Source organism: Danio rerio, chromosome 3, assembly GCF_049306965.1.
Source record: "Danio rerio strain Tuebingen ecotype United States chromosome 3, GRCz12tu, whole genome shotgun sequence".
NCBI lineage: Eukaryota > Metazoa > Chordata > Actinopteri > Cypriniformes > Danionidae > Danio > Danio rerio.
The window spans coordinates 57,062,141-57,078,176 of NC_133178.1; the positions used below are offsets into that span (position 1 = coordinate 57,062,141).

At 36.6% G+C, this 16,036-nt stretch overlaps 2 protein-coding genes across 5 annotated transcripts in view; both read right to left on the bottom strand.

Moving 5' to 3' along the window:
* The window catches only part of si:ch73-208g10.1, a 22,036-nt gene extending 15,397 nt beyond the window's left edge, over positions 1-6,639 (bottom strand). For 2 of the 3 annotated variants that reach the window (XR_012396429.1, XM_005164325.6), the window contains exons 1-5: positions 6,370-6,639; positions 2,036-2,278; positions 1,632-1,961; positions 662-913; positions 244-573 (exon numbers count right to left, since the gene is read on the bottom strand). Coding sequence is in view for 2 of the 3 variants with exons in the window: in XM_005164325.6 (XP_005164382.1) it covers positions 244-573; positions 662-913; positions 1,632-1,961; positions 2,036-2,278; positions 6,370-6,433 (1,219 nt within the window). In the remaining variant the exon portion in view is untranslated. 3 annotated transcript variants of the gene reach the window in all.
* The window catches only part of angptl6 (angiopoietin-like 6), a 26,588-nt gene continuing 17,150 nt past the window's right edge, over positions 6,599-16,036 (bottom strand). The window contains exons 6-7 of one of the 2 annotated variants that reach the window (XM_009299794.4): positions 11,524-11,794; positions 6,599-7,297 (exon numbers count right to left, since the gene is read on the bottom strand). In XM_009299794.4, the coding sequence (XP_009298069.1) occupies positions 7,113-7,297; positions 11,524-11,794 (456 nt within the window). In that variant the 3' untranslated portion in view covers positions 6,599-7,112. 2 annotated transcript variants of the gene reach the window in all.

The following is a 16,036-nucleotide window of genomic DNA, read 5'->3' on the forward strand; positions in this document are numbered from 1 at the left end:
AGAAAAAAAATATCATGCTTTGTTTATGACATGAATCATGTCATAAACAATTGGAGACATATTTATTAAATTGTTAGGGACCACAAACATTAACATTTATGAAGTTGTTTGAAATAAATGAAGAAGAAAAAAACTACAAGAATAACTACATTTGCTTATGTGTGAGATTAAGTAAGAGGTTAAATACCTATGTTTTGTGTGACTTTTGTGTGACCTGTTAAGCTTAACAAAGTGGAAACTTACATTGTACAGTAATGCTGAGAGGTTTTGATTTGTTTTTAGGAGGAGGTTGTGGTCCTTCTTCTCCCAGATTCAGCTCCGCTTCACACCTGTACTGAGCTCTATCATCATTTCTGTTTGGATGGATCAGGAGTTTAGATGTTTTACTGACTGGACTCTTGCTGGTGTCAGTGAAGCTGGTTTGATTCACCAGAGTTTCTCCTTTGTACCATTTGACAGTGAGACTCTGAGCAGGAGCCACATTGTGAACATCACACTGGAGCTCATACTGCTTTCCCACCGTCATTGGTCCAGTGTGATTCACAGTGCTGATGGAAACACTATCTGGAGTCTCTGTGGAAACATATTTCAGAGAAATCCAAAATCACACATGTATAGAAAATAATTGTTCGCATGAAATCAGATTTAACAAAATACGTACTATAAATGGTAACTGAGACAGTCCGGGAACACGGCTGTGTGTTATTGAAGTAGATGTAGCAAGAGAATTTGCCCTCCCACTCCGTCATTTGATCCACGGTTTTGGAGATCTCACTAGTGATCTCCACTGTCTCTTCATTTAGCTCCCAACTCAAGCCCAAATATTTGGTGGTTTCAGCAGAGCAGTTTACTGAGAATGAAGTTCCATATTCAACCACCACCTCAGAAAAGTTGAAGGAAATGGGGCAGTCATCTGACAAAATAGAGCAAACAAAATCAAAACGTTATGACAAAACTGATCTACATGAAAACAAGTGTAGGCCTTTTTCACGAACATTTATTACGTTTAGATTGTGGAAGGATAGAATGTCGGTCCACTAGGTGATAAGCATCCGCTGAGGTAAATCAAGAGGTAGTGAAATCTAGCGGATCTGTATCTGAGGTATCTGACTCCATTCACATATTGCTTCGGCGGCCGGCCGGAAGTATCGATATGCACCTATCACTGTACCGGATGTGCATTCGGCAGTTTGTGAAGAAGGCCTATTTAAGAGTCCATAAAGTGTGAATAAAGGCAAGGTAAACAGAACATATACAGTGCATCCTGAAGGAATTCACTGCATTTTGTTTTAGTAATGTTATGCCCCATGCCATATTGAATTCAATTGTTTAAAGGCCAATTCACAAACTTCTACCTCACCAAAAGATAATTTAAGTCACCAGATTAAAGCATGGCACTTATCAATCTATAGCAAACAATCATTCCTACAGTTTGTGTCTTTGTGATGTAAATTGGCCTTACAATGACTGAAGGTCACTTGAGGATTGACATTTAAATTTAAGTGCTACTTTTTCAAATCGCTGTGTGAGATGCTGCAAAATCCAAATACAAGCACAATATGCCTATTAATATGGGGATCCTAGTTCTCACATAATAAACCTGTGTCACGCCTAACAAAATGAAAACTTACATTCAACAGTAATGCTGAGAGGTTCTGATGTGACTGTAGGAGGAGGTTGAGGTCCTTCTTCTCCCAGGTTTAACGCTGCTTCACACCTGTACTGAGCTTCATTATCAGTTCTGTCCGGTTGGATCAGGAGATTAGATGTCATGTTGACTGAACTCTTGCTGGTGTCAGTGAAGCTGGTTTGATTCACCAGAGTTTTTCCTTTGTACCAGTTGACAGTGAGACTTTGAGCAGGAGCCACATTGTAAACATCACACTGGAGCTCATACTGAATTCCCTCTATCATTGGTCCAATGTGATTCAAGGCGCTGATAGAAACACTGTCTGGAGTCTCTGTGGAAACATAATTCAGTGATATCAAAAGTGTTTTAAAAAATCGCATGCTTTTAGATTAAACAAAAACTTACTATAAATGGTAACTGAGAGATTCTGTGAACACGGCTGTGTTTCATTGAAGTAGATGTAGCAAGAGAATTCGCTCTCCCACTCTCCCACTAGAGTTTTGGAGATCTCGCCAGTTTTCTCCGCAGCCTCTTTATTTGGCTCCCAACTCAAGCCCAAATGATCAGTGACGTTGGTGGAGCAGTTCACTGAGAATGAAGCTCCATATTCAACCACCTCAGGAATGTTGAAGGAAATGGGGCAGTCGTCTGACAAAATAGAGCAAATAATAACAAGGAGTTATGACAAGTGTTTTTTTATTCATGGTTTGGTATTTTATGCCTTATGCAAAAGTGAATTAAATTAATTACATCCTTCAAAACTCTACAAACAATACTCCATAATGACAACATGAAATAAGCTGGTTTGAAATCTTTGTTAATTTATAAAAAATAAAAATGAAAAAATTAGATGTACATAAGTGTTAACAACCTTTACTAGAACACTTAAAATTGAGTTGAAGTGCAACAATCAAAAAACAAAACGGCAACAAAATATAAAACAAAATGGAAACAAAAAAAGGCAACAAAATATAAAACAAAATGACGACAAAAAAAACAGCAACAAAAAACAAAATGACAACAAAATATAAAACAAAATGGAAACAAAAAACGGCAAGACAATATAAAACAAAATGGCAACAAAACATAAAACAAAACAGCAACAAAACAAAACAAAATGGCAACAAACAAAAAATATATGGCAACAAAAAAGACAAAAAACATAAAACAAAACGGCAACAAAAACACAGCAACGAAAAAAACAAAATGGTGACAAAACAAAACAAAACGGCAACAAAAAAACACAACCAAAAAATGGCAACAAAATATAAAACAAAATGACGGCAAAAACAGCAACAAAAAAACAAAATGACAACAAAACAAAAAACAAAATGATGACAAAACAAAAAACAAAATGACAACAAAACATAAAACAAAATGACAACAAAACATAAAACAAAATGACAACAAAACATAAAACAAAATGACAACAAAACATACAACAAAATGACAAAAAAACAAAAAACAAAAAACAAAATAACAACAAAACAAAAACAAAATGACAACAAAACATAAAGAAAAATGACAACAAAACAAAAACAAAATGACAACAAAACATAAAACAAAATGACAAAAAAACAAAAAACAAAATAATAACAAAACAAAAAGAAAATGACAACAAAACATAAAACAAAATGACAAAAAAACAAAAAACAAAATAACAACAAAACAAAAACAAAATGACAACAAAACAAAAACAAAATGACAAAAAAAACAAAAAACAAAATAACAACAAAACAAAAACAAAATGACAACAAAACATAAAACAAAATGACAAAAAAACAAAAAACAAAATAACAACAAAACAAAAACAAAATGACAACAAAACATAAAACAAAATGACAACAAAACATAAAACAAAATGACAACAAAACATAAAACAAAATGACAACAAAACATAAAACAAAATGACAACAAAACATAAAACAAAATGACAACAAAACATAAAACAAAATGGAAACAAAAAAACAGCAACAAAATATAAAACAAAATGGCAACAAAACAAAACAGCAACAAAACAACAAAATGGCAACAAACAAAAAATATGGCAACAAAAAAGACAAAAAAACAAAACAAAACAGCAACAAAACAACAAAATGGCAACAAACAAAAAATATGGCAACAAAAAAGACAAAAAAACAAAACAAAATGGCAACAAAAAAACAGCAACAAAAAAACTAACAAAATGGTAACAAAACATAAAGCAAAACAGCAACAAAAAACACAACAAAAAATAAAAATAAAAATGGCAACAAAACATATCATAAAACAACAAAATGGCAACAAAATGGCAACAAAATATAAAACAAAATGACGACAAAAAAACAGCAACAAAAAACAAAATGACAACAAAACAAAAAACAAAATGACCAAAAAACATAAAACAAAATAACAACAAAACATACAACAAAATGACAACAAAACATACAACAAAATGACAACAAAACATACAACAAAAGGACAAAAAAACATATAACAAAAGGACAACGAAACTTAAAACCAATTGACAAAAAAACGGCAACAAAAGACAGCAACACGGCAAAAAAACACATGAAAAAGACATGAAAAAAATATACATATATATATTTATATATATATATATATATATATATATATATATATATATATATATATATATATAAATTTTTTTTTTTTTCGTGTCCAAGTTTGAAACAACATCAGTGAATAAATTATACCGGATTTACTTTATTTTCTAATGCATAAGAAGCAGCACAATATATACCATCCACTCTGGTCAAATTGACCCATATCTCCACACATCTGCTTTAAAAAGTAATGTATTCTGTTTTAATGATAATTAACACATGCCTAAATGTCTGCCATTATTGATGTTAATTTTTTGTGACATGATTCATTCTCTTAAACAAAAATAAAAATACTCTTGAGATGCTTGCAGAGATGTAGAGGCAGTGAATCCATTGTGTTTATTATAGCGGTGTGTTTATTATTGAGGAGATTTTTACTTGCTCATCATTGAGATGTTTAAAGTAAATTTATACATATATATATACAACCTTAACATTACATTTTAAATATTATTCATTGGCATACATAACTACTCTACACCACCAATGATATTAATGACATCATGTGACTTATTGAGGAGACATCAGACTCATTCTGATTACGTACCCCTATATACATTTCTGGAGAGCACCAAACATATCCCAGGACCAACGTTTTTAGCAGTTTACGCAAATCCAGGTAAATGTGGTAAACGTGTGCAAATTTTGAGATCTCAACTGACTGACTGACTGACTGGTCGACCAATTAACAAAACCACCCCCTTACCTAAATCCAACCAATAGTGTTTTCAAAAGCACTGATTGACCAGCACCCACCCACTTCCCTAAACCCAACCGACAGTGTTTTGAAAAGCAATCAGGAAAAAGAAAACCCCTTGTAGCCACCTGAATTTTACTACGTTTTCATATTTTACCACATTTTCACGCTCTTCGTCTGACTTGTGCCCTGTCATCATGGTGAACTCTGCTCTACATCTAAAATCCTCCAATGTACATGACAAGTGGCTAAATGAAGTTAAGCGGTCAGCTGGTAATTGTGAAAAGGAACAGCGTCATACCACCCATAGCATTCATTTTAAAGACGAAATGCAGCCATACGTTCCTCTGGCTACATAATTCACGATCTCTAAAAGTGTATATAGGCTTACGTTTTCAGAATGAGCCTATATTGCAACACTAACACTGTAAAAAATGCTGGGTTCCACTCAATCGATTTGTCTTGAGACAACATAAAGGAATTGAATTACCTCATTAGTTTTTTTTTCTCTTTTTTTTACGTATTTAAGTGGATTGAACATAAAACTATTAAGTTGTGCCCCAAAAAGCTCAAGAATTGTGTTGTGTCAGCTTATTTTAAATAAGCTACAAAAATATAAAAAAATAAATAATTAAAAAGTATATTAATAAGTAAAATAAAATAAGTATACAATAAGTAAAATAAAATAAATAATAAAACAAGTAGTTTGAACAAACATCAAACATCATTTTTTGAGTGTGCCAACCCCCAGAATACCTGTGAGATTTCACAGAAACCCATTCAAAAAAATAAAAAAAAAAGTAGCTGCATCCAATTAAAAAAGTCATTTTTATTATCATTTTCTCAGCATTTAAAAGTTATTAGTACGTAATATTATTCTGTTTGTTCGCACCTTACATTGGAAAAACAAAGTTCAACATGCTTTTGGGCGTTTTAAGTGTGAAGGAAACTTAGCAGACTGCCCACATGTGCTTTTAGGTTTCTATTGAAAGACTTACACCTACCACACCCCATACAAAACAGCTTGTAGCAAAAAAAAAAAAAAAAAAAAAAAAAAAATATATATATATATATATATATATATATATATATATATATATATATATATATATATATATATATATGTATGTATGTACAAAGTTACTTTAATCTGACTTTAATATTCAGAATTACTCAATAAATCAGATGTAAAATGATCTTCAAAATACCATAGCTTTTAAATACATCTTAGATAAATAAGCATCTAGCTACATCACCCCAACTAAAGCGAAACAAATAGAAATAGGCCAACAAAATACAATAGTTAAAAACACAGCCAAAAATAACTATGAACTCTCTTTCTGGAAGACTTGCTAACTCTTTAGCCATCAAAACACTTAAGAAACCATTGGTTCTGCAGTTAATCCCTTAGAAAAGACAAGATGGAGAAGACTTACCGCCATAAGCAAGAGTGATGAGCAGCAGGGCTATAAACTGTTGAAGCCGAGGCATTGTCAGCATCAAAACTGACAATGATAGGCAACAATGCTGGTGGTGACGCTGGGAATGCAGAATCTCCTTTGCTGTTGTGGGCGAAATGGGTTTATTTTGTTTTAAATGTGATAAGCATGGTGTTGTGTGTCTCAGAACAGGATATCCTGCAGTTTGAATAAGGAAACCACAAGGTGTGAGGCAATGCTTTAATCAAATGATGACGCTTGAAAAGTGAATATCGTAGCTCAAAGAAATAGAGTATGAGTTTATCATTTTACATAGCTGTAAATGGAAATATGAACATTGTATATGCTATTGTCCAAAGCAACAAGCAAAACACCAATCTGAATATACTAAACTGCATCAGATATATTGATAAAAACATTAAACATTCACATTAACGTCTTTTTTGCTTTAAAATAAAATTATTTTGCTTATTTTAAGGTAAAACTCACTTAATTTTGACATAATATTTCTGGAAACAAGACACTTTTAATAACATGTCTAGAAAATACTTCTTGATTTAAGAAATTTTAGATATTTAGACTAGAAACTATACTAAAACTCTAAGCACAAAAGGCTTTTTTTGCAGTGTAGGCATTCAATGAAGAAGTCTAAAGCTCCACGAGTACATTTAGTGCTCATTGTCACATCTTTAGTTGTAGTTTTAAGTATTGTGCTCTTCTTGAGTTGTTTTAGGTAAATCTCAAGCAGGTTTGATCATCATGGCCACTTTCTTTAGGGAGTATGATCCCCCGTGGAACTCTGCCCAGTAGACCCCATCTTGGTATCGACTTCTGTAATGGCCGCCTCTGTACCACACACCATTCAGGTTGGAGTGGGCACACATATGGTACCACCAACCACCCTTCTGGTAATGAGCACAGTTACCTATATGAATAGAGAACGTGGATTTTAAAACCAGAGATAGAGACAAAATTCCCATTACAAAATGGCCTTTGGTAATCTTGTGGTACTGTATAAGTATCACATGAGTTTAGCACAAAAGTGAGCCAAGCTATAAATAACAGAGTTATTACAGTACTTGTTGTTCTCCCTCAGTATTACCATTAGATGTATGTAGAACTTCAGTTGTTTTTATACCAAAACATTACCACAATACAGGAATTTTATATACAGTACAACTAAATCCAGTGGTAAATATTAATGAAATCTGACGGTATAGCACATTTAGTCACAATAATATTACAGGAATATTACATACAGTACATTTAAATCCTGTGGTAAATACTTTAGAAATGTAAAGGTAATACCACATATTACCCCAATGATATTACAGAAATATTACAGTACAACTAAATCCTGTAGTAAATATTAAAAGTTCAAGACACCCTGGATTGTTTTTATGCTTTTATTTTAACGGATCTGAGTGTGTTGAGCATTAGTTAAAACAACTTTAGCACCTGCCAGCTTTTACTGTGGGGAAAACTGGATAATTTTGTCAGCTAATTTCATCTTCTGGGTTTTAAATAATTATCAGGGCAGGATCATCGGTGACGTATCTCAAATCTGCTTTTTTTTGGCAAGGCAAGGGTCATATCTGTTTGTTTCCATGATCCATGGGGTTTGTTGCAAGTTTTTCCATGCGATTCTGTCAGGGTTGATACAGCAAAGCTATTGGTTTGCAGCAAGCATTTTTGTCGTGAGAGCTGTATGAGAATTGGAGAATGGCGGATTTTATCTGTTGAGTTTGTTACCATTCAGACGCATTGTCTATATCCGTGCTGCTGTGTTTGTCTATGTTTAAATTCCTCCAGATTGCAAGCAGGGTCAATAGCCGCGTTTCCACTATCGCGCCTAAAGCGAGCGAGCCAGGGCGAGCCAAGGCCAGTGGCGTTTCCACTGTCACTTCCGGGGCCTAATCGAGCCAAAGCGGGGCTTTCTTGGGGCCAGCGGCCGGCCTTTTTCGGCCCGCCGAATACCTTGGGCCAAGGAGGGCCAGCTGGGGCTTCGGGGCGGAGTGAAAGGAGAGGCGGACAGTTTTCTAATCGCACATGAGTACATGCGCCAAACAAATAAAAAAATAAGGGAAAGAAAACATCTAGCATTATAGTCTGGGGTCTTTTTGCGTATGATCGCCGTTATGTTTCCCCTTTAAATGTAAGGCTGCTGCATAAAATAATAAAGTAGTTTTAATTTATAGTGACGTTCTTTGCTGCGTCCTCCTTTATGTTTCAATAACGCATAATAATCTTTACACCATATTAAATACACATCAGACAGTAAAGGTTTTCGAAAGTTTTTGTCAAGTTTAAAATGTTTGTTTGTTTGTGCACGTTTAGATGCCTGTATGTGTGTGTGAGACCGGGCAAAAGCGCTCCTTCACAGCTCTGTTATGCTGCGAGCGGCTTTTTTATTTATTTATTTTGGAGATAATACACATATAAATACAACAGAAAGACATAAACTTAACAAAATACATGCCCACTTTCGTAGACTTTAAACAATATATTGTCATATCTTGATAAAATAGCCTAAGCTATAATGAAATATAATTTAAAGAAATTACAAATATCGGATATATATAAAATCACATTAAATAAATTAACCAATATAAAATAAACAAAAGCTAGCTATAACAATGTAGGTAGCCTATATACAATACATAAATCAAATCGTTTTAAAGCCACATATAGCCTAACTTTCATTTTACAAAGACCTGTCTGAAAAAAAAAAAGATTTTCGATAGGCTATTTTTTAAAAACAATAAACACCGGAGAAGGTTTGAAATATTTATATAAAGTAAATATTTATATAGGTAAATATTTTTGAAGTATTTGGATACTATGATATTAATCAAATCGCGCAAACAGAGCATTACTTGGGTGAGTGAAAGCAGAATCTCCTATACCTTTTTTTCTGTCACTCAGTCCTGCGCAGCACTCGCTGCTTTAAACGCATATGGGGGAAAGTCCAAACCCAAATTGTGTTCTATATCCTCAAACAAGTGTTTATGTTTTTATATGACGTGGTTAAATTTATAAATGAAACTTTAAATGAAGAGTTTTAGTGAATAGCTGCCGAGCGCAACAAATATGGCTATATTTTATAAGGCTACTCGCTCTTGTGCTGAAAACTTAACACGACTTCTATCAACACAAGGATGTTAAAAAATACTTGCCATATCGAGTTATAAAGGAGAATTTCTGTGGCTTTATATTATGGATGTGTGCGCTCTCTGTGTTGGGTCCCTGCGTTAGTGGCGAGAGAACTCCATGCACAATGCAGTCGGTCGGCGAGTAAACAAATGTAATGAATGGAAATACACAGGTCTGTGCGTGTAGACATTTCATGTACTGCTGTACAGTAACGTGTCGTTTGTTTGTTTCGGTTGTCTTCATTTTAATGGTTTCGTTTCGTGATAATTCTAGGGTGTGCTTTATCTGCCTCATTCCCGCTGAAGTGGGCGGGTTGTGTGACGTTTGATTTGGGGACGTTCTGTGGGTGGTGTTTGCGTGACGCGCTGTGAGCTTTAGCCCGACAGTGGAAACGCGACATGATTTCAGCCTCATTTCTCAACCTTCCGGGCTATTGGCCCGCCCCGGCCCGATTGAAGCCCTGGCTCGCACTGGCCCGATAGTGGAAATGCGGCTAATGGTTGCAATAGATAGGGCAAGAGGCCTGCTGCACTGCTATCTACTGTGTCTGCATTCAGACCTGAGGATTCAGGAGGAGAGAAGTCCTCCTCATTTATATTGTTTATATAGACATGATTATCTTTAATAATAATAGAACAAATTGTGGTTATGTGTAAATGAAATTAAGATTAAAATATGTAGCAGGACATTAAATTAACTTTGCATTTAACTTTGTAAACTATAAAATAATGGGTCTCCTCACAGTTTGTGTCTCATTTTGTGAGCCAACTGACAACAGTTGTTCTCCTCCTTCTTTTTCCTCTGTTCTCTCCTCCCTCTGCTCGCAGAGCTCCACGCCCATCTCTAAGCATTTTTTTTAAAGATTCAAGAGGTGGACTTGAACCAAAAAAGGGGTTTCATGACCCCTTTAAAGAAATCTGAATAGGACATTTTACCACAATAATATTACAGGAATATTACAGGAATATACAGTACAACTAAATCCTGTGGTAAATACTTCAGAAATGTGAAGGTAATTACATATATCACTATAATAATATTGCAGGAATATTACCTACAGTACAACCACTGTAAATCCTGTGGTAAACACTACAGAAATAATAACACACATTTATGCAAGAAAATTACCAGAATACTATATACCATAAACCTGAGGTAAAATTTCCCCTAAAAACAACCCAGACTTGTTCTGAAAACATACCACTATATACATTTCTGGAGAGCTCCAAATACATCCCAGGAGGTATGACTTTTTGCAGTTTTTGTTTTCAACAATCCGCCAGAGGCCACTGTGTACGCTTTTTGAGATCTCAAATTTTCTCCAGAGTGCCATTTGCGCCTGTTGTTCTCGCGTAGATCCACCAGATGTCGCTGTCCACTGACTGACCCACCCTCCTCCTTGCCTAAACTCAACCAATAGTGTTTTCAAAAGCACAGATTGACCAACCCACTTCCCTAAACCCAACCAACATTTTTAAAAAGCAACCCAGAAAAAGAAAGGTCATCGCCTGATTTTTACCACATTTTCAGATTTTACCACATTCTCATCCTGTTATTTACTTGTTTATTTTTATTTTTGGCTTCTGTTTTTGTCTTATCTGCTTTCTGAAACCGTTCTTCGCTGAACTCAAACCTCATCATGTTTAACTCCTCTCGACGTCTCAAGTCTGCCGACTTACATGACGAGCTACTGGACAAACTAGTAACAGTGGGAAATCCATCCATATGGAGGTAAGCAGTCAGTTAGTAAGTGTAAAAAGGAATGGCGTTATACCGCCCTGTAGTGTTCATTTTAAAGACAAAATGAAGCCATTCGTACATCTGGATAATTTGTGAACTCCAGAAATATATACAGGGCTACGTTTTCAGAATGAACCTATGTAGCAAACAACACAGTACAATTACCACACTAGTTTTACGTGTTGCTGTTTTATGTTATATCATATGGAGAACCATATGGGACATTGGGTACAGGGTAGAGGACATAAAAAAGATCACCTGTGTAGGCATCCTTATCACGGTCCAGAGTGGTAAACGCTTTATTGTTGTGCCATGAGAGGGAGTCTCCCGCAGTACCTTGATAGCTGCCTAACCGTAGACGATACCAGTCGCTCTCTGGTTCCACCCGAAAGCTGTCATACTCTGCATAGACTTGTCGCCCTTGCCAGTCTTCCATAGCTACTCGCAGCTTGTAGGTGGCTTGAGAGGTGAGCCAGTACAGGTGCTCAAGACCCAGCCAGTATTCTCCATCCAGATTCCCAAAGCCTTGCTGTGTACAGACAATAGTCATGTTGTTAATTTGAATAATAATTGCATTACAGCTGATGCTTTTTTACCTCAGGAGTGAACACTATTCTGCAGCTTGTGTGGCATAACGGCTTAAAAGTACGGCCTGCTAGAGCTAATCCCATCCCATGAAGGTCCATTGACTAATTACTTGCTACCAATGGGTAATAGATAGTGGCTTGTAAAATTAAAATGACAAGTGAACTGAAATAATCTAATAGTTCTGGTGAGATTCTGAAATTACACATACACATTTTACTATCCTATGCTATTGGTACTGTAGGTCAGTGGTCCCCAACCTTTTTCTAACTCCGGACTGGTCAACGCTTGACAATTTTACTGCGGACCGGTGGGTTGAAATAATAATAATAATAATAAACGTGAATCCACTGTGTACTCATGTGGAGCTTTATTAGCACATTGCTCCAACATTACAATGCTATTATAACATTAGGAAGTAATAACTTTATTAACAAATTGCTCCAACAATATAACATATTATAACATCAAAAACTGTCCGTAGCGCTAAATCAATGAGAGCCCTGAGCTTGTTTCTTTGCAACGAGATGGTCACATCTGGGGGTAATAGCAGAAGGAAGATTGCCAGAAAGAGCGTGTGCACGTCTAGAATGTGCTGACATGAGACGTCTGCTTTAGCCAATCAGAACAGTCAGACGCATTCACGTCCGCGCGGTTTATGAAAATAAAAGCCTTTGAATATTTTTCCAGACACATTTAGCTGCTTGAAATTAGGCAGATAACGATTATATGTTCTTCTTAATGCAACTGTGTAAATAATTATCGAAAAGATGCTTATGATAAGCCGCTGTTTGGTTACCTCCAAGTTTTACGTGTGCTCGTGAAACAGCCAGTGAGCACCAGCACACACACACACATATCATGTACATCTCGACATGTGAAAGTGTTTCTGCCATTACTTTAATCCAGAACACCAGCAGAGTTGTTGTCTCGAACACTGTTTTAAGGCCACCGTCATTTGTGATCTCCAGCAGTTGGTCTTCTTCTTGCACAAACATGCTGGATTTAGCTGGTTTGTTGACAAATGGGTCACGTATCCATTCCTTGGCCGTTTGTGGGTCCTTTGAGGTTGGGAAGTAGAGCTCAAACTCCTTTAACAGCGAAGACTGGTAATCGTGCACCAGCTTGGTGAGTGAGGGTGCAGACTCAGTCTCACACAAAATCCCAGCTAATGTTGGAAACATGTCCAATTTGCCTCTGTTCACACGCCATCCCCACAAATCCAGTTTGGCTTTAAATGAAGTTACTTTATCTGCCAACTTAAAAATAATTAATTCTTGTGCGGCCCGGTACTAATTGATCGGCCCGGGGGTTAGGGACCACTGCTGTAGGTAACATGGCAATGATAGCATGATAACTGAAGTACATCTAGATCAGGGGTGCTCAACCCTATTCCTGGAGATCTACTTTTCTGCATTTTCAGTTGCAAACTCATATCAAACACACCTGCCTGAAATCATCAAGTGTTCTTCAGTCCTAATCAATTGGTTCATGTGTGTTTGATCAGGGTTGAAGCTGAGCTTTGCAGGAAGGTAGATCTCCAGGAACAGAGTTGAGTACCCCTGATCTAGATCACATGTATAATATGGTGGATACATTAATGTGCTAAAACACTATGGCCACCTGGCTGATATTCCACTGAAACAGCACCAATGGGCTTTCCTTGACTCTTGAAGTCCTGTGGTATACTGACATTAGCAGTAGATCCTTTAAGTCCTGTGGGATGTGAGCTGCAACTAGACTTCTATTGGAACTTGTGCCGTTGAGGCTACCAATGGGTGCTCACCCTGTGGTCTGTGTGGGTCCTAGTACCCCAGTTTTTGGATGAGGACTCTATACTGTCAGTGAGCACCGACCCTTGGATGAAATGTTAACCTGAGGTCCTGACTCTCTGTAGTACTTAAAATATGACCTTCAAAGTAAGTACCAGGCATCCTGGACTTTCTTGCTAGCCTTTGTCTATCAAGGCTTTCTAACCATCACCATGTATTCTAATTGGCTTCATCCAGGTGGACTAGGTTTGCAACAATGTTTGTATGATGGATCCCAAGTTTTATAAGAAGAACTTTGCACATAGCAATACACCCCCTCTAGAGGACTCACAGGACCAGCAGAATATAATGCATTTGTTATGTTACATTCTATCCATAACCATCATTACAATGTCACAGTCCTTCAGCCCAGAAAAGATTGTCTTTATTGCCCTCGTGTATTGACCAAGCGGCAACCTCCCGCTCTCTCTCAGGAAGCCAATACGGAAGTAACTAAAACTGCAATTCATCTGAAATTCCGCTAGTCTTGGCCGCTCCTGGCTCCAAAACAGAGCAAATTTCAATTGAGCCCACTGTTAGAATGGCCAAATTTACAGCAGAAGAAAAGGTGTTTACAGCCTGGTACAAAAAAAGATTTTGGTTAATACAGCTAATATTACCCTTCATGACAACTGTAAGGGGGGTGAATTTTTTTATAACTCATCCGTTTCCTTTATATTAAGTTATATTAAGTTTGCATAATTAAGGGCGTGGTCACTTGAGTGACAGCTAGGTCTCGCTGGTCGCCGTCACATCACCTCAGCTGAATCCTGCAGATTAGCCACTGAACTCGGCATATTTATCGTATTTCTGTGTTGTTTTATGTGGCTTTACACAGTCGACTGTCTTTTGGACTTGTTTCCTACATTAATTTGATGGAATGTCATGCTGAGTGAACTTAATTGTGCTCACAAACCATTCACGTGGCCTCCGTTTCCCATGTGAGTAAAGTTATATACTTATATACCATTTCTATACATGTATTTGTTTTATTTAAGATCATTTATCGTTTATATTTATATTTAGAGCTGTAATGCACTCCAGAATCTGACGAATTGATTAGCTGTAGGCTCTAGAACAGTCATTTGACGTGGTGTCATACAGTGTTATGCTTGATTTCATCAATAGTCTTGCATTAACTAACACAGACTATATCTGAAGTGTTTGGAAATAATTCGCGTTTTCCTCCTGTTGAAAAACGTCATAAGAACAATGTTTAGTGGCTCAATGTGTTACAGCAGTGTTTTTAAAAGACTAAACACTTTATTGATATAGTATACAACCAAGCACAAGTGGTCAGAACACAAACGAGTCACAGGTGATAAAATATTAAGCGTTCTCCCAAAGTAAAGTGTGTCTGAACCAGGTCCAAGCAAAATGCAGCATGCGTCTGTAGCTCCGCTCACTCTCCGCCTATTTGCCCTTGTTTGGTATCCCGCCGTGGGTGTGATGACGCGCGAACAAAATGGCGACGGTTGGCCGCGCCTACTTGTGGCTTCTTTTGCGCTCTTTAGAAACCTATGGGTGACGTCACGGATACTACGTCCATATATTTTACAGTCTATGGTATTGACAAGCACTGGAAACAAGTCATTCTGTTTCAGAGATATTCAGAATATGGCACCTTACCATAACAATCCATCCTTTGTCAACATCGATGAAATCTTCCCGATGTTTTGGCTCATCAGTGTGCATACACATTACACAGAACATTTTGTAATGGTCATAAAGTTGCACAGTGTTTCTTTTGGTGCTGAATATGTTTAAAACTAGTTTCAGAGGCTGAATTTTTTGGAGAATTTTTTTTGGAAATGATCACAGATGTTATTAAAGACACACTAGATATATGCCAACAATAGCCCCACAGTGATACCACTAAATATGTGGAAACTTTACCGGTAAATTCAAAAAAGTGCTGTTCACACAGGCGAGGACGTTATGTAATTTTTCCGGAAAAGACCATTCACACATCCATTCCAAAATACCGGTAAATTCGAGAAGGGTCTGGCTGCAGACTCGGTGCAGTGCAATCTGAGCTGCATTCAATGCTTTTTAATGCGCTCACCTAACCCCACCTTTAACCCTACCCGTCACAGTGATGTCACTCACTCCATTGAATGCATTGTGTCTGACATTGCATCGATGCAATCTCAGCTTGCATCATAAAGGCTGCATCCAGATGCTATTGGTAAATTCTGACATCATTAACCAGAAATGACCTCTAAATGGCTGCGCTTGTATTTGTAAACATTTGACTACATTACAAACTCTGTGGATGGATTAGTATTGTAAACAACTTCGATGAAAACATATAGAGAAACATATTCGCATGTCGAGATGTACATGATATGTGTGTGTGCTGGCACTCACGGGCT